Source organism: Sparus aurata, chromosome 24 (assembly GCF_900880675.1).
Source record: "Sparus aurata chromosome 24, fSpaAur1.1, whole genome shotgun sequence".
Taxonomy (NCBI): Eukaryota; Metazoa; Chordata; class Actinopteri; order Spariformes; family Sparidae; genus Sparus; species Sparus aurata.
Window position 1 is genome coordinate 8,575,595 of NC_044210.1, and position 26,303 is coordinate 8,601,897.

Sequence of the window (26,303 nt, forward strand, 5' to 3'; positions counted from 1 at the left end):
GATTTGATTTAGTAACTGCGGACATCTTTAAACAACATGCAGCTGATAAATACATTTGGTCAACCCAGTGAGCCTAGCACATAAAAAACAAAAACATCTGCGCAACATTCAAGACATGAAATACAAAATGCAGTAGAAAAGTGATTTATTCAATGTTCTAGAAATTTCAATTTGAAATCAATACAATGATGCGTTTGTTGTTGGAGATTTTCCATACTATAAACATTTAAACAGACTGAAAATCATTGATCAGCTAACAGAGAATCATCTTTGGTAAGAACGCATAAATCTGAGAGAATACAAACTCATTATAACAAACACAAAAAAGCAGCAAACTGGTGTTTGATCATAATGAAAACAGAAAGTTCTGTAACGGCCTATTTTTTTAAATCTAAAATTAGACATGTACTAATGATTGCTTATCAGCAGGCCATTTTTGTACACCACAAACAATATAGTAACCAATAAAAAGCAAAACATCAGCGGTAGGTTTTTTTTTTTCAATTCTGTAAATACGTCTCTCGTCTGTGCTACACGATGCAAACCAACACGTATGCCGAGTGTGGCAGCCACAGCAGCAGCAGTTTGCAGTTGGCATGTTAGAGTTAAAAAACAACACCTGAGGCAGGGACTGTAGTGAAATTATTAGTGGAGGGGACGTGTATGAAGAAACAGAGGAGTAAGTTACAAAACAATCCACCATGGCTCCCAAGAACGTCCCTACACGTTATGTTTCAATAATGTGCAGTTAGACTCGACTAGTTCGCTGTTAGCTTGCTGGCAGGGTTGCACAAGGAATCATGGGTAAACTATTATCAATGTTGTGTTAAATAAATGTATTTTCTAACAAATGTATCTTTGGTAATACTATGTTGCATTCCCGTCTAATTAGCATAATCGTGGCAGACGTACAATCGGTTAAATCAGGGTATATCATCCTAAGCTCTTTGTGTCTTTAAGTTATTACTTGTTCTTGTACTTGAACAAACTCAATACCGGTATATCATTTTGATAATGTATAATAAAGTTGTTTTCCTTCAGAGAAGATATTAATAATATTCGAGATTGTTAAAAGAGAGAAACCCATCTTCCTGCACCAATAATTTGAATAAAGTCCCTAATCATATGAATACACTTGACAGCATATCTACTTTTTCAAAGTATTGTTAAAGTAAAATGTCGAAATAGAAGGAAACACTGATGTCACATTAGTGAAAAACCTCGCAACAAATATAAATAACATGAAACCACGTCCGTTCTTATTGTAACACGTGGACAGAATACGAGGATAGGCTCTGTTGAAGGCTGGCTGAGAAAAATCAGCTGCAGTCTTGAAGTGCATGCAGGAGAAAAAGGAATGCAAAGGCCAAGAGGAAGTCTACTTCTGATGTTGTGCTGCTTCAGTTTTAGTCTTGATGTCTTCAGCAGGTTCATTTCAAAGTGTGACAGACTGGTTTGCATATATTAAACCAGAAGCTAATATCGTTCAGTTCTGGGTTTAAGCTTCAAATAGAGTAACAACACATAACAATAAATTAAAGTACAAATCAAAAGCTACCAACTACGTACTCTTCACTAACGATGCATAGTGCAATACGGTCGACTACCATAAATATCTCTGAGGAACTACCGGCTAATTTGTCCAAACTCTCTCAACGAGCCTTGGAGATGAGCCATCAGTACATTCAAAGAGTGTATAAATCATTCATCCTCTGTGCGAGTGTGGTTGTCTGGTGTTATATTCAGGACCGCACACACAAAAAAAGAGCTCTACTTTACACCTTTTCTGTGCCTTTTCCTCATACATGGCTGACATCCTCCAGCCCGTTGTGGCTGCCGTCGTCCGGCAGCGTGAAGCGGATGTGCCGGCTCTTCTCCCAGCCGCGGCGGACCTTCCCCAGCCGCATGGCCACACAGGGCACCAGGAGAGCCAGGCGGCCCAGCAGGACCGTGACGGGGAGGATCAGGACCAGTACGAAGGTGGGAGGCAGGTTGAAGCGGTACTGGGCCGGATCGAAGGCGCGGTCCCAGCCATAGAGGAGCGTGTGGAGGGTGGCCATGGACAAGGCACAGTAACCTAGTGTGGACTGCGGGAGGTGAGAGGAGGGTAATGGTGAAATTGTGAAGTGGTGAAAAGATACCATGACCCACATCGTTTCCCTTGAAGTGACTCCTCTTTAGCTCACAGAAGTCCACTACATTAGCTCATAATGTTACAGGCAGACCCCGAGGAAACACACTGACCTACCACTCGTGACCTGAATGAACCACACAAGTGTATGCATGTGTGTGTATGTGCCATGTAATTTACCTAAAGGGCCCACTAATTAAAAAAAAAAAAAAAAAAACTTCCCAAGGTTGACTTGGGTAGGGGCCGGGGGTTAAAAATTGCCTCGTCTTTCCTCGTTCCCGCGCTGAGCAAAGCGGAAGCAAATTATTTCCACTTGGCTGGAGTGATGACGTTTTTATTAAACCGCCTTCAAATAACTGACGGGGAGCAGCAGAAATCCTCCGAGTTTTAAGAGGGATAGATGGATTGAGAGCAAAAGAAGAATCATTTTCTTGTTTTTTCTTGAGAATTGCAATGAACTTTTGGGGGAGAGTGGTACCCGAACAACAGACCTCTTTCACAGCAGACATTTTTACTAGTCACAGCAGGAACTACATCGACGCTGGCTCTGTTGCATTAAGGCCTCGTCCACGAGTACAGAGAGAACTTCGAAATTGCACCAATTGCAGTTTTCTTGCCCAATTCAAATTTTTCGATTCCAATTCTGGCTGATTGAGAGTGCAGCCTTTTTTTTTTTTTTTTAAGGAAAAACGTAAATTGTACATTCATAACACAACAATGACAAAAAAAAACCAAATAATGAAAATGACACCCTGTAAGCTATTTTACCAGACTACCACTCTTAGCACTGTTGGGACTCATTACAATTGTACAGCTACACTTTAAAGGTTTATAATCATTTAATCATAAAGAATAAGTCCACTACGCCTGCTCAGAATGTCCGTCCTCTGGTGTTCGACGCGTCACTGACATGGACTTTATTTCCACCTCCTGGCAAAGCTAGCTTGTTGGAGCATTTTTGCGTGTAAAGACATGTTTTTGAAAATGTAGGTCTTTTGGGAAAATATGTGTGAAGATGGCCAACCATCATCATCATGGTTATCAAGAACACCTGTGATTTTTATGCTTTAATGAGTGAAAGTAAGTCCATCTATATAGAAGAAAGACCATTTATTTTTAAGATTTAAGTCTATTTAAAGTGCGTACATCTGTGAACAAATTCCTGTTTAAAGCCCCTTTTGCAAAACTGTACAACTGTGTTTTTGACTTGTTTCTAAAGATTTACGTCTTCAATGGAAACAAATGAGCTTTGGGCTGAGAGCCACAGACGGCTGGGTGGAGTAGGAAAATATTGTTACATAGATACTTGTCATGGAATTTGTTTGTCTGAACCTGAAACACTAAACTTACTTATTTGCTCTAAAGGGCTGAGATTTGCACATTACTTAAGACTAATCCCCTGCACACTTTTGCCATGTCCGTAAAAACTGAAACTTGCCACATGTTTGCAATATGTGGTATTGTGTGTAATGCAGTGGCCACTGTTTGTGCTGTAGACCATATAGCTATATGTCCTCAGAAGAAATGAAATCATTGCAATCAATTTATGTCGCTCTCACACCTGCACCTGCCTGTTCTTGTTTGTAAGGCTGTAAATATGAAGTCATAACGACTGACAGGTAACTCATTGACTGGTGGTGTGCAGCGTGATCGTTATATTGTGGACCCACATGGAGAAAATCAAACTCTGGTGACTGACAGTGAGTCAGGCGACACTTTCACCGAACCTCGTTATGTCCTCTGGTGTCACAAAGGGCTCACGAGAAGTAACTGATAATGAGCATTGTCCTGAATGCTTTTTTTCTGAAGAGGTCAGCTGACAAGTGTACCTCTGTCTCTCTGTCTCTCTCACACACACACACACACACACACCGATAATACACGAAATGCATTAATACACTGTCCTGCAGCAGGTCTAAATGTGCTGAGCAGAAAGTTGCCTTTCATCGCCCGGCTGTCGGCGTTATGACTAATCTGACGGCCACGGGATTAGTTTAACGGGGAAGATGAAAGGGGAAAAGGCAGCGCAGACAGACCGCGAGTCATTGAGAAAGGGAGGCCACGGTATGGGGAACTCGGAGAGGAGAGGAGGAAAGAGGAAAGGAGAGGAAGTGTACGACTGAGTCAGAGCACTCCTGATGGCTTCGTCACAGCCCAAGTTTAACGCCAAATCTGGGGCGGCTGCAAACACTTGGAGTCTCAGCGTCTGTACGTGTGAGACCATGTGAGCATGCAGGAGACATAGCGTTGCATCTGGCTACGTGTCAACTGTCATGGCGTCTTCAATCATCGCTCGGCGTTCGTCTCGCCTGTCTTTTGTCCGAGAGGGATAAAAACGTGTTCTTCAGCACATCACTGCTTCTGTTGTGTGTGTGTGTGTGTGCGTACCTGTATGAAGCTGAACTCCCTCCAGTTGACAGTGTTGGCCACTGAGGGCAGCGAAGTGACAGCCAGCAGGGAGAGCAACCCGAGGGCTATGATGCCCACTGAGATGTAAAGCTCCATCCTCCACGCCTCGGCACTGTCCCACGAGTCCTCCACCCTGTCCTTCACCTGGACAACACATCACAAACATCAGAGTCGTCGACGTGACTTCCACCTCCAGTGATTCCGTTTTGGCACGCGCTACACATGAAGCGGCGAGCTGGGTATGTAGGAAACTGTTTTTCAGTTCTCCGTACTATGAGATAACGCTGCTGGGGAGTGAGGAGTAATGTTCTGTTTTTGTTGGAGCTTCGAGGTACTTTTCATTTCTGTCTGGCAAACAACCAGCTTGCTTCGACCTCTCTCATCTACAGGAGTTGTTGCTGTTGTGACAGTTTTTGTCTCACGGGGATGAGGACGGTGCCAGGAAGCTTGAGTGATACGTAGCCACTAGGGTCGGGCCGACAGCGGACAGTCATCAACCACTTATCACTGTGAACAAAGTAGTGTGTCCCCTTAGAGTCGCCGGCATTTGTGACGTGTGTGATAAACATGGAACATTATCTATTATTTTCTAATTAAAAAGGCGCAATATGTAAGAACTGGCCGTCTGTCAAACTCACATTTGACAAAAAAAAAAAAAAAAGGTCAACATTTCACCAGAGTAACCGCTAACTGCAGCCAACTATGGCTGTCATTAGTTAGATGGCTTAGTTAGCTGTGCAGCTAGCACAGGAGCTTTGGACCAGGATGCCGCTGGGGCTAGCTGGTTAGCATGCTAACTTCAGTAGATGTCTCTGCAACACAATACATATACAGCATAATGCCAAAACTGCTGTTTATTCGCATGTTGTTGATAATTTTAGTTCATTTTTCAACTAAAATTTGTATATACTGCCCCTTTAAACCAGGGCGACCCCAGTTTGGTTTCAAACATTTTTTTTATCTGTGTGTGCCGCTGTTTTGTGTTGTTTTTCAACAGCGTTGTTATTTGCACTGTTGTCGTTTGAGCTTATTCAGTAACCTTTGTTTCAGGTTACAGACATGTTGTGTAGGGACAAAGACACCTTTAAATCCAAAACAGGGATGTATGTTGGACGCTCGTCCGGCAAAGGATGTGAAAGTTGATCTGCCTGCTCCCCACACAGTTAACAGGGGCCAGAGTTTTCTCAAGTTGGAAGACACTGTTGGAGGTCGCCGTCGGAGCAGTGGGAAGCAGAACTCTCTCAAGTTTAAAACTGTTGAGCTCCTTGCAGGGCCACAGTATTGTATCATGTATCACGTAACATAAATGCAGTGTAAGTGGAGGAACCAGTACTGAGTGTGAGTGCAGAAACTTTGATAACAAGGTTGATAACTTACAAAATCATTGACTGAGTTCATACCAAATTAAAGACGGCTTAATAGAAAAGGCTCGCTTATTTTTTTGTCTCACCTGTTTGACAGCAAGGTTGAGCAGTTTGTAGCGGAAAGACTTCCTCAAGGGAAGACACATACTGTAGACCGCATGCAGAACGGCACACAGGAAGCTACACAGCCCAAACTGCTTCCTCCTGGTTAGCCACCCGTCCAGCCACTTAGGGAAGCGGTTGTACTTGGTGCCCCACCAAAGCTGGAGGAAAGCGGCGCACAGACCCGGCACGTAGACCAGCGAAAACATCACCAAGGCTACTGAGGGAAGAGTGACGTTAACTGTCTCAATGGGCATTTTGTAGAAAACACTCTTCCCTGCTGTGACGAAGGGCTGCAGGATGTCGCGGAGGAAGTTGTACAGGTAGAAGGAGATGAACAGGGCGATAGTGCACAGGACTGGGATACGCCAGGAGGGGAATAGATAGAGGGGGAGGTTTTCAATCTCCAGAGAAGAGGAGAGGAGGCCCATATCGACGGGGATGAAGCCCAGTCTACGACAGAGCTGCATCACTGAGCTCTTGGCCTTGCTGCTGTCACTGCACAGGAAAACCTGGAGAGAGAAGAAGACACAAAGATGGTGTTAAGTCCAGAGATTCTCCTTCATCTTCTTCCAAAACACATTTATATGAAGTGAGTAGTGACTACAATATGCGGAAGGTGAACCCTACCTGCCTGCTTCCATCCCGAGGTCCCATCTGCAGCGACCAGGCTGATATGGTGTTAAACCCTTTCACTATGATGCTTTCTGGAAACAGGTCTGCCAGCAGTTCGGCATTCGAAGGCCCATCGAGGTTGACTCTCAGACCATTGCTGACATCCACCAGTGTCTTCCCAGCTAGTGTCGGCTTCAGCTCCACCAGCGTCGAGTGGTGCTCAGGGAACACAGCGACAAAGACCAGGTCCGCCTGGCTGGCTGCCTCCATCTGGGATGTCACCTGGAAGACAGACATGGGAAACAATTATTAAACTCCTTCTTACACTGATTGAGAACATATGTCAAACTCATACTACTTTAAGCCATCTGTTAGACCAGAGGTTATAATGTGTCACGAGTTAAAAGAACAGTTTGACATTTTTGGAAATGCACAGTTGCTTTCCTGCCAAGAACTGGATGGTAAGATTGCGCTAAATGTGCTAGCTTTAGCTAGCAGGAAGTTAGGAAGTTGGCTTTGCTCAGTGGTTCTCAAACTGTCAGGAATTAATGGATCACAAGGAGGAAAAATATAGAGCAAAACTTTTTACTAAATATGGTTTCTGTGAGGACAGCAAACAAACAAAATAAGTATGGTATGAGCATGGCTACCTTGTTAACCTAAATCTTTTTTATTGCTTATCGTACCAGTAGTTTCCTCAGTACTGTAAATGACTGATGAACCTTAAATCATGTTACACAAGGGTGGAGGGCCACAGTTTATTTGTTTATTATATTCTGGCTTTTTAAGTTGGTGCACAAAGCATGGAAGCATGTGAAGGCACCTAGCATGCCTGGTGACTAGTTGTTTCCCTGTGCTTTCGGTACATATGCTAAGATAAGCTAACTGTCTCCTTATTCTTATAGTCTTAGGTTATTGTACAGATTAAACAAACAAGATATAAATGTGTTTATTATTGTAAATGGGATCTTGTATTTACCTTTGGACCAAGTTTCCTTTTACCCCTCTGCTTCCCATCTTTATGATAAGCTTAACCAGTGGTTCACAAAGCTTTAACGTATTCAAAGCTTTTATTCAAAGGAAAAATTATCAGAAACATTAGTTTTTAGTTACATTACAAAATCGTAAGCATTATATGCTTGTTAAAAGGAAACTGATTTTGTCATCATAAAACTGCTTCTACATACAGCTCTGAGAGGTTTAAAATATGAATTAAACTGCATATTTCATCACATTTCATTTCACATGGCCAGAGATTGAATGGATGAATAGCTTTTGAAGATGTCAATATCAGATATTCTCCCTCTCATAGAGACTCGTGCTGAAAAAAAGTATTTATATAAATCCTTGTAGATTGTCTGATGACATAAAGGGGAAACCTTTAAATAATGTTTAACTGTTTTATTCTGTTCCCATACCACAAGATTATTTTTTAAGGCATCTATTCAGGCTAACAACAACAGCCATTATTCCTAGTAGATACACTCAGAGTAAATATATAATTATCACCACAGGGGGTGAAACAAAAACACCAATTACACATTGAGTGTGAATGTGGGTGTCAGTGTCACTGTGTGTATCACCTCGGCCTCTTCGGGGAACAGAGCCGCGGAGCGTTTGGGGGTTCGACTCCCCACCACCACCTGGTAGCCGGAGGCCACCAGCCGCCTCGCCAGCGAGCGGGAGAAGTCGCCCGTGCCCAGGATGCCAACGACCGGAGCGCCAGGGTCGGACATGGAGGCTTCGAGACATCTGGAGCCTCCTCGTTCACCTCTGCCTCGGATTAAAGGCCTCGCCATTTCATCAGGCATAATAACCTGATAAATCTACAGATTAAAGATATGGTTTATGTTTATTTACATCCACGGTACCTCAGTCAGCTCCTAAATTGTACAGTTACGTTATAGAAAGGGGGGTGAAAAGCTGTTATTTACTTACAGACACTGATTGTTAGGTATACACCGTAGAGGCTGGTTTGAAATTCATCCAGCATGGAACCTGAGACAAAAGTGATTCACAGTCAGAAAATATGCCGTTTAGTTCTGTCTGCCTGCTCTTTTTTGGAACACAAATCTAGGACCCCTATTATTTCTGTGTCTCAACTGACATGTCCTAGATCTGTAACTCTGCACTGTCAAAGCAATGAGTGGTCGTCCATTAATAACATACATTGATTTTACACAGCCTGAAGACAGTAACAGATACTAGCCTATCAAATAGTCCCGGAAAATGAGATGTCGTCATGTCAACTTCACGCAACAAATAAGTCTGCCTCGCATACAAAACTTAATCACGACACCACCAGACACCGTTTAAGTTCATTATACAATATGCGGGTATAGTGCGAGACTTACACGAGCAGTCCAAATAGTAAAAATGGCAATTTTAATAAAAGTGCTCCTCTGATAACCATCACGCTGTAAGCCGAATTAGCCGAAGAGCCGCCACTATTCAGAAAGAGTTTCAAGTCGTGTCGTATGCTTTACTAAAGCTGGCCGCTTTGTGGTGAAACATTAAATTTACAGAAATCCATATTGATCCTCGCTTCAAAACACAGAAAGCCTCTCGAGACCACCTTGCTTGTTGTCCTTGGCTGAACTCGTGGGAACTTTACCTCCGGATAAAGTTACTCTCCTGAGCAAAGAGGACGTGGCAGGCAAAAACACACGGACATTTTGATAAAACGACGGCTCACATTGGAAAATTCCGGCTCTGTCAGCGCTTACAGCGATATTTTTGATTTATTTAGTCACGTACTCACCTCGCGACTCGGCTCGACTTCAACTGCCGCGTTTCTTCCTGATAAGATGACGCAGCAACTGAAGCCCCGCCCTGGTGGTCACGCCCCCACGTGTGTGCAGGAGATAAAGAAAGACAAATGCAGGGACAAAACTTATTAATACACACTGTTCAAGACAGAGGTTACAAACTGAGTTAAAGGATGGGGCAAAAGGGAAAGAGGAAGACAGACAGACAACAACCAGAATAAAGTGTAGCACAAAATATAAGGTATAAATCAAGGGCTCCCAACCACTGGTTTGTGGACCGGTGTTGGGTCTTGGGTAGTTTCAAGACTATACTGCGAAAACCCAGTAGGAAGTAGACGGCTGATGTCATTGGCATGGTGTTTTGTAATATATTTAGCTAAAAACATCAACCTTTTTATAACATATGAAAAGGCAAATTATTTCCATTTAACATTAAAATGTTCAAGAGGCTGATGTAATTCATGTAAAAGTTTAAATATTACAAATTGCATTCCCTGTGGGTCAAATACCATAAAAAATGAAGTAACAGACTGAATCAATGAGTTTCGTTTTTCACCGACACTGTTGAAAAAAGGCCCACAGACAATTGGGATAATGGAGACACAAAGAATAAACGGCATTACCATCAGCCTCAGATTTGTGTTTATTGCTAATTAGCTAGCTGCTGTAAGCATGCTAACACACAAAACTGAAATGGCAAATATGGTGAAAAACAAAACAAATTGTAGCTTATAAGCATGCATGACAAACTTACATGTTATCATTCTGACATTAGCAGTTAGCTTGAAGCACTGCTGAGACATGTTGAGGAATGGCGGACTCTGCCACTACTAAAAAAAACGGTGTCTGTAAAACTTTGATGATCCCTAAACGTCTCATCTAAATCAATCATCAAGTCGAAATTTCAAATTGCCCCTTACTTTGTCTTAAATGAAAATCCTGCTAAAGAAATGACATTCCCATCAGCCTCTGCTTTGTTTTTAGTGCTAGTTAGCCGCTGTTAGCATGCAAAAACGCTGAACTGAAATGGTGACTATGGTAACAATAACACCTTCTAAACATGACACGACAACATGTTAACATTGTCACTGTGAGTGTGCTAACATTAGCATTTAGCTCAAAGTGTCGCTGACTGATGCTAATAAAACTGTAAAGTCTTGTTATTCTTGGTGATTTAGTCATATTTCTCAAACCGTGTTGTATTCTGTTTAACAATGAAAAGAAGAACAGCATAGTAATTTTTCATATCGTTGCATTATGAATGTTGATTGTGCTTTCCCCCTTTTCTCCATCTGCTACTGTTGATTTGATGTTTTTTTGATCAAACTGGCCTCGGGATTGGAAAAAAAAAAAAAAAAAAATAGAAAAAAAGAAATGCAACAGCAAAACCGTGTTAAAAAGACATCCGACCGCAGGTTACACACTGTCACCACGACTTCATCATGTCTGCCTTTGCCACTTGCAAAAGGTTGAATCCCCCTGGCTCGCAGCACTGCATCAGTGTCACCACACGCAAACATGTACACACATGCGGTGCACACATGCCACCCTCTCTTTTACTGCTCCTCATGTTTGTCCAGCGCTTTAGGTCACAGTCCTTGACATACATATCTGATTTTGAGATTTCTCATTCATAGGTATCGATACTGGTGTCTCCCAGTGTGGTGATCCATTAATCTTACCAGTCAAATCAATTTAAGTTATTCTGATCCAGTGGGGACAGATTTCTGTGGTGCAGATTGAAAGGGACTGGCCTTTGATTCCAATTCCGTTTCATAAAAAAATCACCACTTCTGCTTTTAGAGAGTTTTCATGTTAAACAGCATATTTAGTTATGATTTACAGTTTATAAATGGATTGCTTCGCGGAGTCGTATAGGCATGGTCATGATGGGTTAGCCCGAGGAGGACAGGTGCAGCTGTGTTAACATCTGACAGGACTTCACTGTCAACATGTTATATGGGGGAGGACGTTTGTTTCTGCGCTCTCAAGGTGTCCCCTGTGCCCTTCATTAGGGATTAGGGTCACATGTTGAGACAGGAGCTGAGGTTGCAGGATCTCTCCGCTGTATTGTCGCGGCTCGGTCGAGGTTACCCACACAGATTTACAGCCAAACCCCTGTGGCATTTTACAGTATGCGTCGCTAATCTGACATTGATGTAATAACAGTCCCACCTATGATTCACCCCGTACTTAAATCACACTAATTTAAGTCTTTCCTCTGGTCACTGTGTGGTGGGTTTAGGCGAGTCATGGATTAATCAGAGGGTTGTCATCAGTCTTTACTGTGGCCCCCCCGAGAGCTCGAACACACTACTGCAAAAGTGCAACTCGAGGAAATTCTGGTAAGAATTTGGTTGATGCTGCGTGTATGACAAATATCTGTCAAAAGAAAAAGGGAATACATGTACATTCACGATATTTGTTAGATAGATTTAACATTAAAAACACACAATCATCTTATCAAATATGATGCATAGCTGCTTTTAATAGACCCAAGAGTACATCCAGTAGTTAAATTGACTTCCTTTTCATCTAGCTACAACATCAAAATGCTACTTACATACTGTATTGATGCATCAATAATAAAGGTAATCATAATAATAGTATAGTCCTCCTAAAGGGCAATTCTGCATAAGTACTTGCAACAAAATAAGAGAGGTGCAGAGAGTTAACTGCTTAATTTAAATAGATTGAACAGCTATTAGAGAAAATAATTCTGACCATAAATAGGATCAAAAATATCTTTAAGTGCAGTTTGCTGTTAAAGGTACAATATGTAACAATTGGCCTCCTACCAAAGGTCAATCCAGAAGAACAAACAGCAGCTTCTCACTAGATATACCCCAGCTGCTGCTAGCTTTAGCAGTTAGCTCACTTAGCCGTGCAGCTAGCAGTCCGTACTGGGAGCTCAGAATTCCACTACGAAACAGGGCAGGCTGGAGCTAGCCGGTTAGTGTGCTAACTATGTTAATGTCTCTAATGTCACATTCTGTTGATAATTTCTGTTACCTTTGGAATACTTTAAACCGAAAATTGCATATTTAATACTGAAAAGTAACATGGATGCTGGACTATGACATGTAGAAGAGTGTTACTGATTTTACTTCAGAGTCCCAATACTTCTTCCAGCACTTGTTTGTTCTCTGTATTCGTGCTGTGATTCATTAGGCTCCATATGTGTTGTCAAATTGGTGAATGTGTTTCTTGATTTGCCTGTTTTTTTTTTTAAAGCATTTCCTCCCCAAGTGCTGCACGTCATCTTAATTTGTGAGGACGGTTTCATTTGCACATGGCGGTGCTTTGAGCTCTTTGGGCCTCACGTATTTCTACTCTACTCCTCTTAAATATTCCTCTGTGTCGTTAAACAGAAGCACTTAGGACGGTCTGCATGTTTACATTGTTTTTTTAGCTCTTGATGGACTGATTAATTTGCCACACCGTATGGTTCCTGCGTATGATGCAGCGGTCCACTAACATGCGGCATGATTAGAAGCATGGCAGCGCCGCAGGGCCTGATAATCTCAGCAGCTGCAGTGCATAATGTGGACAGCGTGTCGTGCATGGCTCACTATAGCCTTAAGACACAGTTCACTGTACTAATCCTGAGTAAAGGTCATTCTGCAGTCATGTAGCAGGAGTCGGGGAGCATAATGTTCCCTGCATACTTATTTTTAGGGCTTTGTTTAGTTGATTATTGCGTTGTCATTTAAGGGAGGAGCAGATGAAAAATCCAGAACATAACATTTCCACCTTGGCCAGGACCGTCGCGTCCTCAGATTTCAAGCCCAATTTTGTTTTTTGACCCGGCGCTCATGACTCTGTCTCACCTTCAGACACGAGCGGCTCAGAGTGAGCCATGTTCTGGGGAGTTAAGGCTGAGCTGAGCACAAGTTGAAATTGCTTCGGGGGGGCTGGTGGCGTGGGGGCTTCGGTTAAGCCTTGTCTCAGGCCTTTGAAGATTTCCCCACGTCGCCCTGAGCTCTAAAGCCTCTGTTGTCGATGTAGGGCCTGCGCTGCAATTCCAGGTGCTTAGTCCCCAACCTGCAGTTTTGAAGTGTTTCTGGTCCTTTGGGGGGAATTTTTGAGCTTGAGGAAAAAAATCAATAGGTGCTTGTATTTTCGATTCTCTCTTCATTGAGTGTCTCAAAAGCTTGCACACTTTGGAAATAACCAATGAGAGGCATTAATAACAGTCTTTATTCAGCTGAGGTGCTCATAAGTGGCCTCACTGGGATGGAAACAGAAGAGGCTAAAGAGGCATTTAAGACAAATCTGTATGCAATAGAGTAATGATTGCCCTTGCACTGCAGAGAATTTTAATTTGCCGGAGAATCAAAATGCAAGGCCCGCGGCTCCCCGCCTCGTGAAACAAGACATCAAATATGTCCCTGCAGCTGGGGAGCTCAGAGCTGAAGGCGTCGACAGCCGTCAGACACTCCGCTCCGTTTCCTGCATACATTACCCGCTCTCTCTCACCCCCCCACCCCCACCCCCACCCTCACCCCGTTTGTCTCTGTGCTCCCCAACTGTCCGCTTGCATGTGTGAAGCAGTGACCAATGCAGCTGGTCACTAGATGTCACCAGGCTGCCCTCAGCCATTGGTCCTGACTTTGAAAAGTCCCTCACGGTCTGAGTCAAGGGTTTGCTCATGTGTTCCGCTGCCGTTGTCACAACTTTAAAGTAAAACTGACTTTAACCTTTTATTTTTTGTCAAGGAGGACTGATTAATGCTGAATAAAAGGTTGTTTTTTTGGATCTGTGTATACACTACTATAATCTTTTAAGGGGGCACTACTTAGCTTTGGGGAATACATTTGAATCAGAGGAGAAAGCTCGTCATTGACTGATTTTTTTTTATGCCTAAATTAAACTTATTAAACAAACTATCGTTGTTTTCATGACTGAATGAGCAAACTGACTTTAAAGGACAACAACATTTCATCCTGTTTTACTTTGTTTATATGTGGCGGACCCCGCCACCAAGTGTGAGACTGAGATATTACTCTACATGTTAATATGAAGTGCTTTTTGCTGATTCATATGAAATAGCCATTTTGAATAACAATTGCGCAGACTTAAACTTTACGCACAGGCTGTACCTGCTCCTCTTGTCAAATCAGTCAAGCCGAAATAAAGGTCTTCCTGTTACGTGTCTAAAAAATAAAAGCCTTGTTGCTGTTCTGTTTTTATGTTTAGCGTCTCCAAATATTTTGCTTCCAAAAAGAGTGATATTGAATTATCCAAAATGGCGTGAGTAGCATTCTTATTGTGTCACGAGGCTGTTAAAGGTGTAAGCTGCAGCTCACCTTAACAGCTTCATGTTTTGGTAGTAGTCATTTTGGGTAGAGGCTTTTAATGCTTTAACTATTCATATTATTTAGTTTTTGTCCCATTGTCAATATCCGCACCTATACCTTGAAACATTAAGCCCCATCCTGTTTTAACCATGTATTCTTCCTTTATTGCCAGGTGGACACCAAAACGCAAGCCCAGAGAGGATGGAGGAGGATGACTTTGGTCAAAAGTTACTAACAGGCTATGTATTTCTTAATCTAATTTACTTTTCATTATTGATTTACTGTAAATAAATGGCACATGATGTTAAATATCAGATATAAGCGCCAAGGGAGCGGGGACAATCGCGAAGGGGACGGGGCATTTATTTATGTCATTCTTTTACATATTTCCCCCGAACGCAACACGTCCGTAACCTGCTGTTTTAATTTGAAGGCGATGCCCCCTGTTTTCCGGTCTCATCATCGCTAACTTTGACATCTGTCCGCAGCTGTCCGCGCGCACCTATCCATCCAGGCAGGACGCGCAGTCGCTCCCCGGTCACAGCTGCTGGCCAGAGGCTGGAAGCCAGCGACAGAAGCGCAGGACGGAGGGATCCGCACTTAATTAACTCCATCTCTTTTCTTTTAGTCGTCCTGAAGCCCCCCTGTCCTCCGTCACAATTCCCCCCCGGAGACGCTCCACGGGTCTTCTGTCGTCCTTTGGCGCCCGGACCGCGCGGAGGAAGTGGCTGGTGGTCTTTCTGGTGACCGCCGTCGCGATGGTTCTGCTGGCTCTGGTCGTGGCTGTCCCGTTACTACTGCTCCGGTCCCCTGAGACCTCCGGTCATTACTACGAAATGATGGGCACCTGTCGGATGGTCTGTGACCCGTACACCCCCAAACCGGGAGGCGCCACTGCCATGGAGGTGATCCAGAACGTTAACGGTGTCAATCCGCAGCCGCCGATGGCGCAAGGGAGCCGCGGGGAGCCGGGGAGACCGGGTAAACCTGGATCCAGGGGCCCGCCGGGAGAACCAGGACCCCCTGGTCCGAGGGGGCCACCGGGAGAGCGCGGCGGCGGCGGCGGTAAGACCACCTACCCCACCACAACCGGAGCTACCGGAGGGGAGAACGGCGAGTCAGACGGCGCGAACTCCACGGCCAGCGGCTTCAGGATCGCGTTTTACGTCGGCCTGAAGAACCCACACGAGGGATACGAGGTGTTAAAGTTCGACGACGTGATTACAAACTTGGGCAACCACTACGACGCGAGCACCGGGAAGTTCACCTGCCATGTGTCCGGGATCTATTTCTTCACCTACCATGTGTTGATGCGGGGAGGGGACGGAACGAGCATGTGGGCCGACCTGTGCAAAAACGGACAGGTAACGTGAGAGCGCGAACTGTGCCGTTGTTATCTTTAACGTCTCGTTCTCCACACCAACATCACCAAACTGTAGATTTTACGCACAAAAAGCGCACAAAATCGCCTGATACTTGATGTTTATTCTCACATAACTGCATATTGTAATTATTTTATACATTGCGTATTGATTTGAAGGTAACGTCAGCGATATTTTTGGTCTCATCCAGATGTCCGCACGCTCTGTTTGGCTGTCAAGCTCGTGCGCAAATGCTCCAGCTGGACGAGGAGTCAGAAATGAGACTAAACAGCATCAGTGTTCAAAATGAAAGCTGCAAAATTCATATTTGGATGAGGCTTTCTGTTCAAATTTAACTTATATATACTTATACTTACATATATTATTATTTATTACTATTCTAAATTGATGGGATTATGGGATTAAATGGGCAGTATGTAGTTTTGGGGAAGACACTGATTGATTTTTATTTATACCTAATCAGACTAAATAACAAATAGACTGTCCTTGTTTTCATGACTGAATAAATTTAATAAACAAACTGAACTTAAAGGACATTGCAGTTTGTTTGTTTGTTTGTTTGTTTGTTTATATGTGGCGGACCCTGCCACCTTTCTAGCTTCAAACAGTGTTCTTGGGACCTTATTTTCCCCTGAGAACAGCTTGTTTAATGCAGTTATGGAAATAATCAACATTCCTGTGTTTGTATTATTAACTCATTAATAACTCTGAGTTAAAATGTATTTTGCCCAAACTACATCTTGCCCCTTTAACGTCTAATTTCCCGAACGGGCATCAACACAGTAGGTACTTTCGGTCCATTCATGTACCAAATGCTATTTTTAAGGCTGCACCACTGCTATTTCACTCTGCCTCTCAGGCACACATGAACTTTTCTTTTCAGTTTCCACCTCCATCGTCTCTTTTTCTCCCCCCAGGTGAGGGCCAGCGCCATTGCCCAGGACGCCGACCAGAACTATGACTACGCCAGCAACAGCGCCGTGCTGCACTTAGACTCTGGGGACGAGATCTACGTCAAGCTGGACGGCGGCAAAGCTCACGGAGGCAACAACAACAAGTACAGCACCTTCTCCGGCTTCATCTTATACCCCGACTAAACAACGCGCAGCTCCATGGACAGTAATCATCACTGAAAAACGGTTTCCATTCGAGTGTATGGTCCAATATGTCTCTCCTGTTTTGAAGATAGGTGCTACGACGCACAGGCTTACCCGCCACTGTGTGTTTGTTTAGTGAAAGACCTTTTTGTATATGTATTTGATTTACGTTAAGTTCAGCTGCAGCACTGTCATCAGACTATAATACGATGGGAAGGCTGATGGTCCCGGTGGTGAGAGCATGCCAGAGATTACAGACACAACACCCCATAAACGTACCGAGCTGGGAAAGTGTGATGTTTCTTATGTTTCTTTGATGAAGGTGAGCAATGTTTTGGGGAAATGGAACTGGCTGTTTTTACATGCTTAGAGGTTCTTACAAAGCACTGTGTGTGTTATTGATGTTTCATATATTCGGCTGAAATGGCAAAATAATTTAATGGTGGTGTCAAATGAATGTTTGAGAGTAAACCTTAGCCAGCAGTGTGTGGTCTTGAGGCCTGGTCACGGCAGTATTTTAAAGGTGCACTATGTAGTTTGGGATTTTCAGAACAGAATCTTCTTCATTGACTCATTTATACCTAAACAAACCAGATAAACACACTATCTTTGTTTTCATGACTGAATAAACAAACACAACTTCATACAGTTTTACTTTGTTTATATGTGGCGGACCCTGCCACCTTTCTAGCTTCAAACAGTGTTCTGGGGACCTTATTTTCCTCTGAGAACAGCTTGTTTATTCAGTTATGGAAAAGAGTTTGTATTATTACCTCATTAATCTTGTAAATATTGAAATTCTGTGTTTGAATTTCTTCTCCACAACTACATACTGCCCCTTTAAAAAGGACCAAATCAATTCATTCCATTTTCAATTTTGTGGGGAGTTTACATGCAACATTATAATGTCGACTTAAACCTCCTCTGTTTGAGTATAAATTGCTCCACAAAAATTATATGGTTTGCAGAAATTTATGAGAAAGAAGCCAATTGTTCGAATGTCTTCTGAGTAACTTTGACCTTATTGTTACGTTAGCGACCAAGCTAATAAGCTTGTACCTGGCCATTAGTAAGCTTGCTAGCTTGCATCTCTCTTTAATGCATTTCTTAACTGAATTAAATGATGTGCAGTCCCCAGAGCAATATGCAGTACAGAGGAGGTTAGAGAATGATAGAACCAATCGCAGTGTTTGTTTACAGTAAGTTCCTAGTAGAAAACCCATGCGTCACGCGCTAGCTTACATACAATATAGTTGTCTTTTTTTTTTATGATGTTATAAGTGAATACATCTCATTAATCTAAAATGCATGTTTGATTATTTAGTATCTCTTTAAAAACTAAACTTACACTAATTTTAGTTTGAAATGTGTTGCTGTAGGGTAGACAAAGACGCTAGCTAAGCTACACAGTTCTTGAAATAAGCACAGCTGAAACGTCATTGTCTAACAAATATCTTTAAAAAATGATAACCGAAATAAACTAGTGGGCTGGTTTCACATATATGCTTTGTTATTCGACAGCCAGTTGTCCACACAGAAATGACTCTTGTTGTTAGCGCAACATCAAATTGATGTATTTTCCCATAGGCTAATTGGAAAAGTGGTTGCAACCTTGCAAAATGACAAGTTTCACTATCAGATCAATTCTATCAAATAAGTTTTAGAATGTCTAGACGAGCTACACAATTAAATAATTGTATTCCCATTCAAGTAGCAAAGTACTAAACTGGAAATTAGCCCTCTGGTGGCGGAGGTTTGAAGTGCACATGCTCTATGGGCCTCGTATGCAGAAGCTACGTAGAAGATCTGGTGAAATGTATACCCTGGCACCCCAACTATTTTCATCGGGGGCCCACCCTCTGACACTATACCCAGTTTCTCCTTAATACAACCAAGAATGTGACTAACTAGTGCTGGAATGTTGCTGGCTGGCTAGCAGGTTAGCGGTTTGCCGCCAGCTACAGCTGCTCACAGATTAGTCACTACATCGTTAAGCTTCCATGACCAAATGTTTTGCCAATATGCGCAGACGTGCCACTTCCTGGTGCGACCAGGCCTTTACCGAGGTATCTAAAATACCGCCACTTGTAGCATTATATAACTTGTTCTCTCTTTAAAGCCCAGTTTTGTCTTTCTTTCTTTTTTTAAACCAAAAGCAAGTACATCGTCAGCATTCACGGCATTATGGGAGCATCTCAATAAGACATACAGGACATCTTTCCCCCATGATTCAGCCGTCATGCACCTTAACTGGATGAGCTGGGCCTGCTTTAGAGGATATGAATCGCCGAAATGACGACGACAGTAGGAAGTGCCAAAGATGACGGACTTCGCAGTCTAGATAAGATGCTAAATATCTTACCTGATACGGGCCATCTTGATCGCTATGGCAAGCCAGTTGGCGGTGCTTTGAGTAGTGTTCAATGTTTCACAAGCACAGCCCAATAACCTCACATGAACGATAGAAATGGATGTCTTGCATCAATATTGCATTGAGTTATATTTTGTTCTCATATATGCGAATAAATGTTGTTTGACAAAATGTTTGTTTTTGTGGGAAAATCTCTGACCAAGCAACGACAACTTAGCACATACATTACACTTGCCCCTTCCTCAGGGCAGGAGGAGATTCATTCCGACGAAGCGCTGCTGTAAGCAAGTTCTCACCGGGGAACAACTGGTGGGTCAGTTGTTTTCCGTTTCGTGTTTAACCCTAATGTCAGAGCGATGCGTTTCTGCGAGCAATTTGTCCGTTCACATTTGGTTCCGTGTGCTGCCTTGTCCGAACGTGTTGCATTGCCCTGTAGCCCACAGACTGCGGTCAGAGCTCACAGGTTCCAGGTGCCTCTCTGAATGTCCTCGCTCCACCGTAGCTCGCAGACATTTTACTCCGTCTAGACACCATTTTGCTCATTTTGTGTTCCCGTTCCAAAAGGTTACACTGAAATCCTCACATTTTTATTGTGTTAAGTACATCAGATGTTGTTTATTCTGGAGTAGAGCCGTTAATCGAGGAAATAATTAATAGGTTAATTCATTCATTGTTTCAGCAACACGTCTGCAACTTAAAGGTGTACTGTTTAGTTTTTAATCAGGACAATTACATTTCATACCGTTTTACTTTGTTTATACGTGGCGGACCCTGCCACCTCTCTAGCGTCAGACAGTGTTCTGGGACCTTAATTACTTCCGAGGACAGCTTGTTTATTCAGTTAGGGAAAGAAAAAAATATTTCTGAGTTTGTATTATTACCTCATTAATATTCTAAGCTTTAATTTCTTCTCCAAAACTACAGAGTGCCCCTTTAAATGCTTTTATTTTTGAAGGACAGCGAAATAGCGACAGAGCACAGACTGTTAGCATGTATGAGATGTGTTGAGGACACGTGAACAACATGCCACACACGTCTCTTCTGATAATCTCACATATAAAACCGGGCCGAAGGTGGTGGCTGCCAGCTTCCGTGTTTCACTTTTAATTAACTTGTATTGAGATTTGCGAACGCTGTACCAGACTCAAATATTGCTGTAAGCCTTCATTAAGATGATGGCTGTTTTTGTGTGTGTTTTGATTTGTTGTTTTTTTTGTGTGTGTGTTTTTTTTTTTCTGATCCCCTCAGGAACACACACACACACACACACACACAAAACAGCTGTTTACACACCACTCCTGTCAATTTAAATGGAAATCATGGGAAAACAAATATTAGCATGTCTGGATAGATAAACCTCCATTAAGGTGCTGGCTCCATTTTGCTGCGCTCGACAAACTGACTCTATCCTGCTCAGATGGGGCTGCGTCATTCTAGAGCTGCTCAATGAAAAAAAACCAAACCGAACAACAGAACAGGGAGACAGTTGTCCCCATTTTCCTGATCAAAACAGTACAGTTTATGTGCATAAATGGAGAAAGCTCGAGAACACGTTCACGATTTCTCTTAGAGCAACATCTCATAACAGATGCCGGAATATGAGAGCCTTGTAGTTTCTATTTGTAGTCCAGGTATTGTCCGGTAATGTTTGAGTGGGCCTTGGTTGCATAAACCATCCAAAGAGAGCAAAAGAGGTTCATTTTATTGGCTGAGTAATCTCAAAAACCCATACCGACTATCTTCTGATGATGATTTAGCTTTTAATCATCTCTTTATCCGCAGCTGCACGCAAGTATCTGTTCATAGAGTTTGGCCCAAATGTTGTCTTGTACCCATTCTCGTGCCTCAAGCTACTTACTGAACCGAGGTATTGGGCCAGTTAACCATCATCCAGATAACTGCTGGCTACATCGGAAGCCCCGAAATGTTGGCCGTTGCCCCAAGAGGTTGATTCATCATCGTCATCATCGTCGTTAGCTGATGGATTCTTAGATTGTTCTTAGATAGTATGATGGGAGCAGGCAGGGGTAAACCCTAGAACAAAGAACAAAAAGAAAAAACTTAAAAGTACCAATCATGGAAGCGTCGGATAGCAGGCAGGAACACCAGGAGCACGAGAACCAAATGGAACACTAGGAACAACAGGAGCATGAGGAACACCGGAGACACCACTCCACAAAACGTCTGCTTTTCACCATTTGTAAGTGTCAAACCGCTGGGTATCTTTGACCAGATCTCAGGGTAGTGTCCAGCTGTTTTTGTGGCAACCAATTCAGATCTTTTTACCCAAAACAGTTTAACATGTATCGTCGGCAGCTGGACTTGTTTGAGTTTCTTGAAGACGTTTCATTTCTCATCCAAGAGGCTTCTTCAGTTCTGAATAACTGGAGAAGAGAACTGAGAACCTGGATTGACAATGAGCTGGATGACTGAGAACCTTCATCAACAGTTTTCCCAACTCTAAACAAGTGTTTTTCGTGTCCTAATCTAACCAGAGGGTGAACACGGCATTGTCAGAGACAAGAGAAGAGAAACATTTAAAAACTGAAGCTAAAGAAACGTTAGGTTGTAACTTATATATGGTTTCTCAGAAACATACTTTTCCATCACTTCTTTTACTGATACCGAGTCATAACCAAAACAGACCTTGTATTCATCTCCATCAATGTCTCAGGTGATGTCACAGTCCACCGACCTTCATCAAAATGCTAACAGCCGTTCCACGTCTGAGAAAGAAACAGTGAAAACTGAAGCAAGAAAATTAATCATATTTGTTCAAAGCAGACGAGACGAAAGGTTTCATCGCTGGGAACACATGACAAGAGAACAAATGGAGCGGTGAATGTTCTGAGATGACTAAGGTTGGTTACCGGTCGAGGTTTTTTTCGAAAATGTGAAGGGATGATGTCACCAGCGACGGGCTTTCAAACTGTTTAATGATCAGAGCTTGATGGCCTTGTAAAGGTTCTCGGCCCCCACCGCAGACACATTTAGGATGAAAAGTGGAGCTGCTGACACCGACTGAGACATCAACAGCAGTACGTGTCACGGGCTGCCAGACGGATGCTCTCTCACACACATCCACACACACACACACACACACACACAACAGCACGACAGATGATCAGGCTGCTCCGTCCCCCTAGTCTGGGTGACAGTGAGGGATTGCTGAGTGACAGACGGAGTAGTGAAATTCTCTGATGGATGAGATAAGTGGGACGAGGCCTCTCTCTCTCTCTCTCTCTCTCTCTCCCTCTCACACACACACACACACACACACTCAAACAAAAAACACACACATATTGTGTTTAGGGCAATTCGGCTTGACAGGCAGCCGAGCAACAGGCATCGCATTGGAGTGGCGACGGCGCGTGTTGCCAGGTTTGCTCTGCCAGGTTTTATGTGCGTGTCTGTTTGTTCTACACGGCAGTAAACTCAGATCTTCTGATTAAACTCCCGGTCTAATGTAATAATAGGGCTCGCGGTGCCAAAACATACCAGCTTGCTTCCCAAAATGTGCGTCTCCGGCAGCAAAGAGCAGTCCGCCTCGCATGATTCCTGCCTGATTGTCGAATCGACGTGAGAAATTGCAGCCGACACGCTCTCCGCGCAGGCAGCCAATCATTGGGACATTTTTAAAAACCTCTCCTCATTCTTTCTCTCCGCTGATTTTCTCCCCGCGATGATTGATCCATGTTCATGCCTCAGATGCAAATGCCAGCCCGGCATGAGCGAAATACAAAAAAGGGACTTCTGCAGGGACCCGCAGAGAGGCTGGGTGCCTGATCTGAGAACTTTCACTCTATAATTGACACCTTCTGCTTATCTTCTTCTTCTTTTGTCTGTTGTCTGAGTCTCAAGCTGGTGTCCTGACACAAAACGCAGCTGGGAGGGGAGGATGTCATCACAGGAAAACTAAAGAAAGGAGGTTAAACTGAGGAGCCGCAGCATTAAAGATGCAACTGTGTACGGTGGAACAAAGACAGTCGGAATGTCTGCTACATTCACTTGTATGCGATCATTTGTATATCAAATACATTGAGCTTGTAGGGATTGAGTGGCAGGGTCCGCATAGGGTCAATGTATGTATTGTTTCATTTTGCTGATAAGAGGGGAGTCTTACTTTTTGGGAGAGCAGGAGAAAGGAGCTTTTATTTTTTCTTACCCTTAGTTTTAGTTACCCTGTTTTTCATGTCAGCCTTCCCCATGCGATACATTTGGTATCATCACATAAAGTGACAGAGAAAAGATGGCTTTTCGGTCTTGAGCGGTGGTACTTTGCTTGGCAGACTTGTAACTTCGCTATTACACCATCCCGTCTTTATTCTGATAAGAAAGTTTGAAGCTCGAGCAACCAGGGGAGTGTCAGTGTTTATACCGCTAGCACAGAAGCCTTGGATTGGGACGGGACGGGACAAGGCTAGCTGGTTAGCATGCTGACTCCCGCAGAGTTCTCTGCGACGCAATATATAGACACCATAAAGTCAAAACTGCTATTCATACACATTCTGTTTATTTTTGAATATTTCTGACACAAATTCGTAAATATTGTCCACAATAGACACAATAAATTGTAGTGCTACCGTATCCTAGCATTAGATTATTTCTCATTCATCATTCCATTCGAACTAAAGCCCTTTTCAGACATGGAGTACTAAACGTCCTGGCTTCATCTATCTGTTAGGTGACAGTCTTTTGGCATTCAGCAGTGAAGAATCTCAACACTTCCTCCTCGACTGTTCAGCAGCAGCCACACATCATTTATTTATTGTTTCAAAATCATCTACTTTATATACATTTAGGGTAAAATATATGTTTAATGCATATTGAAATGCTAACAATATGTTTTGCAGTGTACTACCCAAATATTACATACACGCATAGATAAATATGTGTGTACGTAACGCATTGTTAAATATGCACTTTAGTGAATTGCAGCAACGCAAACCACAAACAGAAAGTGTGATGAGTTTGAATCATATGCTATAGCATGCACAGTCACCTGATCTCAACACAACCTAAACTAACACAAACAAACAACAACCCAAACCAAAACCGACGCCGAGACACTGATAGAACTTTTGGTCCAGTGGAATTTCCTCTCAGTATCACGATTCAGATGCTGGATAATGACTCGGCCAAACACTGACTCACTCCATCTGTCAGTCTGCACTCTGAAAATTGCATATCTTTTGCGGTTTAATCGGCAAAACGAGGGAAGGAGAGGGGAATCAGAGGGGAGAGGGAAGGAGGAAACCATGAGGGGATTACAAAGATTTTTTTACAAAGAAGTAAACAAAAGAATATGAAGAGAAAAAACTAATTAATGCGCTCCTTGGAGGGTTTCTACTCAGGGTTAAACTCATTCGGCAAATCATTTCATGTGGCTGCATTTGCAAAGAAAATACGGTTCATGGACCCATCTTTTGTCAGAAGCTGCATATGACATTGTGAATACATGCACATGTGTATCTATCTGGCCTTGTGAGCAGCTCATTGTACAGTATGACAGAGGCAGAGATTCTATCACTGTCTTCAGAGTCATTAAAATGCACTGAGCTGTCACTCTTAAATATCTGCAGTGCCGCACACAGTGTTAAAGCTGCCCTTTGTATCGTTTCATCATTGTGAGAGCTACGCGAGGAATGCAACCGTTTTAATGACCGACAGATGGTTCAAGTTATTTCCTATGCGGAAAGAAATCCATGCTGGTTTATGTGTTCTAATATTTGTTATCTATGATAATAAACTATAGAATATATGATATTAGAAGGCATTAGAATAAGTCATCTTGAGCTGTGAGAGACTGTGAAAGATATTTTTCACGGAAACTACTAAAGAAAATGATCAGATTATTTGATAATGAAAATAATCATTAGCTGCACCTGTTAAACCTCTCTAAACAAGACTGTATTATTCTACATGAACACCCCTTCAAGTCGGAACAACAACTCGGAAAGTCAGCGAAGACTTCATAAAAGCAATAACATAGCAGATGGAATAAATCTTTGACTGATGGTAAGCTTTTTGTTAATTTACATGCTGCCTATCAATCTTTTGCTCACATGTGATTTGCAACATGGTTTTAGTTTTTAACTGTAACTTGCTGTCCTAGACAATCCAAGGAGCGTGTGAATGCAAAATTAATATTTGCATTACAGTTCTATGAGAATATATTATTTTAGTGTTCTATCAACTGTACGTTAATAATACCCGATGCATTTTTACAATACATTCGCACAGCTGTATAGGTTGATGTATGTGATGTAACTTAGCAATGTCAAAAAGTTAAAATAACTACGCTTTGATTTTTCCTTTCACACAGTCTTATATGACTGACCTGACCATCCCTATGCAGACTTTGTTGCTCTTCATACTAGGGGTGTGCCAAAATATCGATTCTACGATATATCGCGATATTTCGTCTTGAGGTACGTTATCGATACACTGGTGCCAAATATCGATATTTAAAAATGTTAAAAAAAAAAAAAAAATATATATATATATATATATATATATATATATATATATATATATATATATACTTTATATTTTTTACATTTTTTTTTTTTTTCGGCCCACCACCGCAACCCCTCTTCGGAGGACAGCTTTATCTTTACTCAAACATAGGTATACAACCAAATAAAATTTAAAAAATGGTTTAAGTAGCTCTGAAACCCACACATATAGATATTCAATGATAGATAATGATAGTAGTCAGTATGTGTGTTAACAACAGTCACTGTGCAATATACTCTTTGTTT

The 26,303-nt window shown here is 42.5% G+C and overlaps 2 protein-coding genes across 4 annotated transcripts; one reads left to right on the forward strand and one right to left on the reverse strand.

Moving 5' to 3' along the window:
- Window positions 1-128: 128 nt before the first annotated feature.
- Window positions 129-21,412, reverse strand: LOC115576974 (metalloreductase STEAP3). Of its 3 annotated transcripts, XM_030409706.1 has the most exons (8): window positions 21,398-21,412; window positions 9,383-9,453; window positions 8,560-8,619; window positions 8,205-8,447; window positions 6,637-6,903; window positions 5,991-6,518; window positions 4,520-4,684; window positions 129-2,087 (listed from the first exon to the last, which is right to left on the reverse strand). In XM_030409706.1, the coding sequence occupies exons 4-8, from the start codon at window positions 8,430-8,432 to the stop codon at window positions 1,800-1,802; spliced, it is 1,476 nt and encodes a 491-aa protein (XP_030265566.1). In that variant the 5' UTR covers window positions 8,433-8,447; window positions 8,560-8,619; window positions 9,383-9,453; window positions 21,398-21,412; the 3' UTR covers window positions 129-1,799. The 3 variants fall into 3 exon arrangements, with proteins under 3 accessions (XP_030265566.1, XP_030265568.1, XP_030265567.1); XM_030409708.1 differs by lacking the exons at window positions 9,383-9,453; window positions 21,398-21,412 and adding an exon at window positions 9,236-9,365; XM_030409707.1 differs by lacking the exons at window positions 9,383-9,453; window positions 21,398-21,412 and adding an exon at window positions 9,197-9,334.
- LOC115576976 (complement C1q-like protein 2) lies at window positions 4,666-17,871 on the forward strand. The gene is made up of 3 exons (XM_030409711.1): window positions 4,666-4,779; window positions 15,318-16,053; window positions 16,989-17,871. Exons 1-3 carry the CDS (start codon window positions 4,763-4,765, stop codon window positions 17,166-17,168), a joined length of 933 nt encoding a protein of 310 aa, XP_030265571.1. The 5' UTR covers window positions 4,666-4,762; the 3' UTR covers window positions 17,169-17,871.
- Window positions 21,413-26,303: the final 4,891 nt, after the last annotated feature.

Bases quoted from the DNA above. Each gene is read 5' to 3' on its own strand.
- LOC115576976 (XM_030409711.1), top strand. The intron at 16,054-16,988 runs GTAACGTGAGAG...TTCTCCCCCCAG, and splicing joins ACCTGTGCAAAAACGGACAG to GTGAGGGCCAGCGCCATTGC.
- LOC115576974 (XM_030409706.1), bottom strand. From the start codon at position 8,432: ATGCCTGATGAAATGGCGAGGCCTTTAATCCGAGGCAGAGGTGAACGA. The intron at 6,904-8,204 runs GTGATACACACA...TCTGTCTTCCAG, and splicing joins TGTTCCCCGAAGAGGCCGAG to GTGACATCCCAGATGGAGGC. The intron at 4,685-5,990 runs GTGAGACAAAAA...TGTGTTGTCCAG, and splicing joins TCAACCTTGCTGTCAAACAG to GTGAAGGACAGGGTGGAGGA.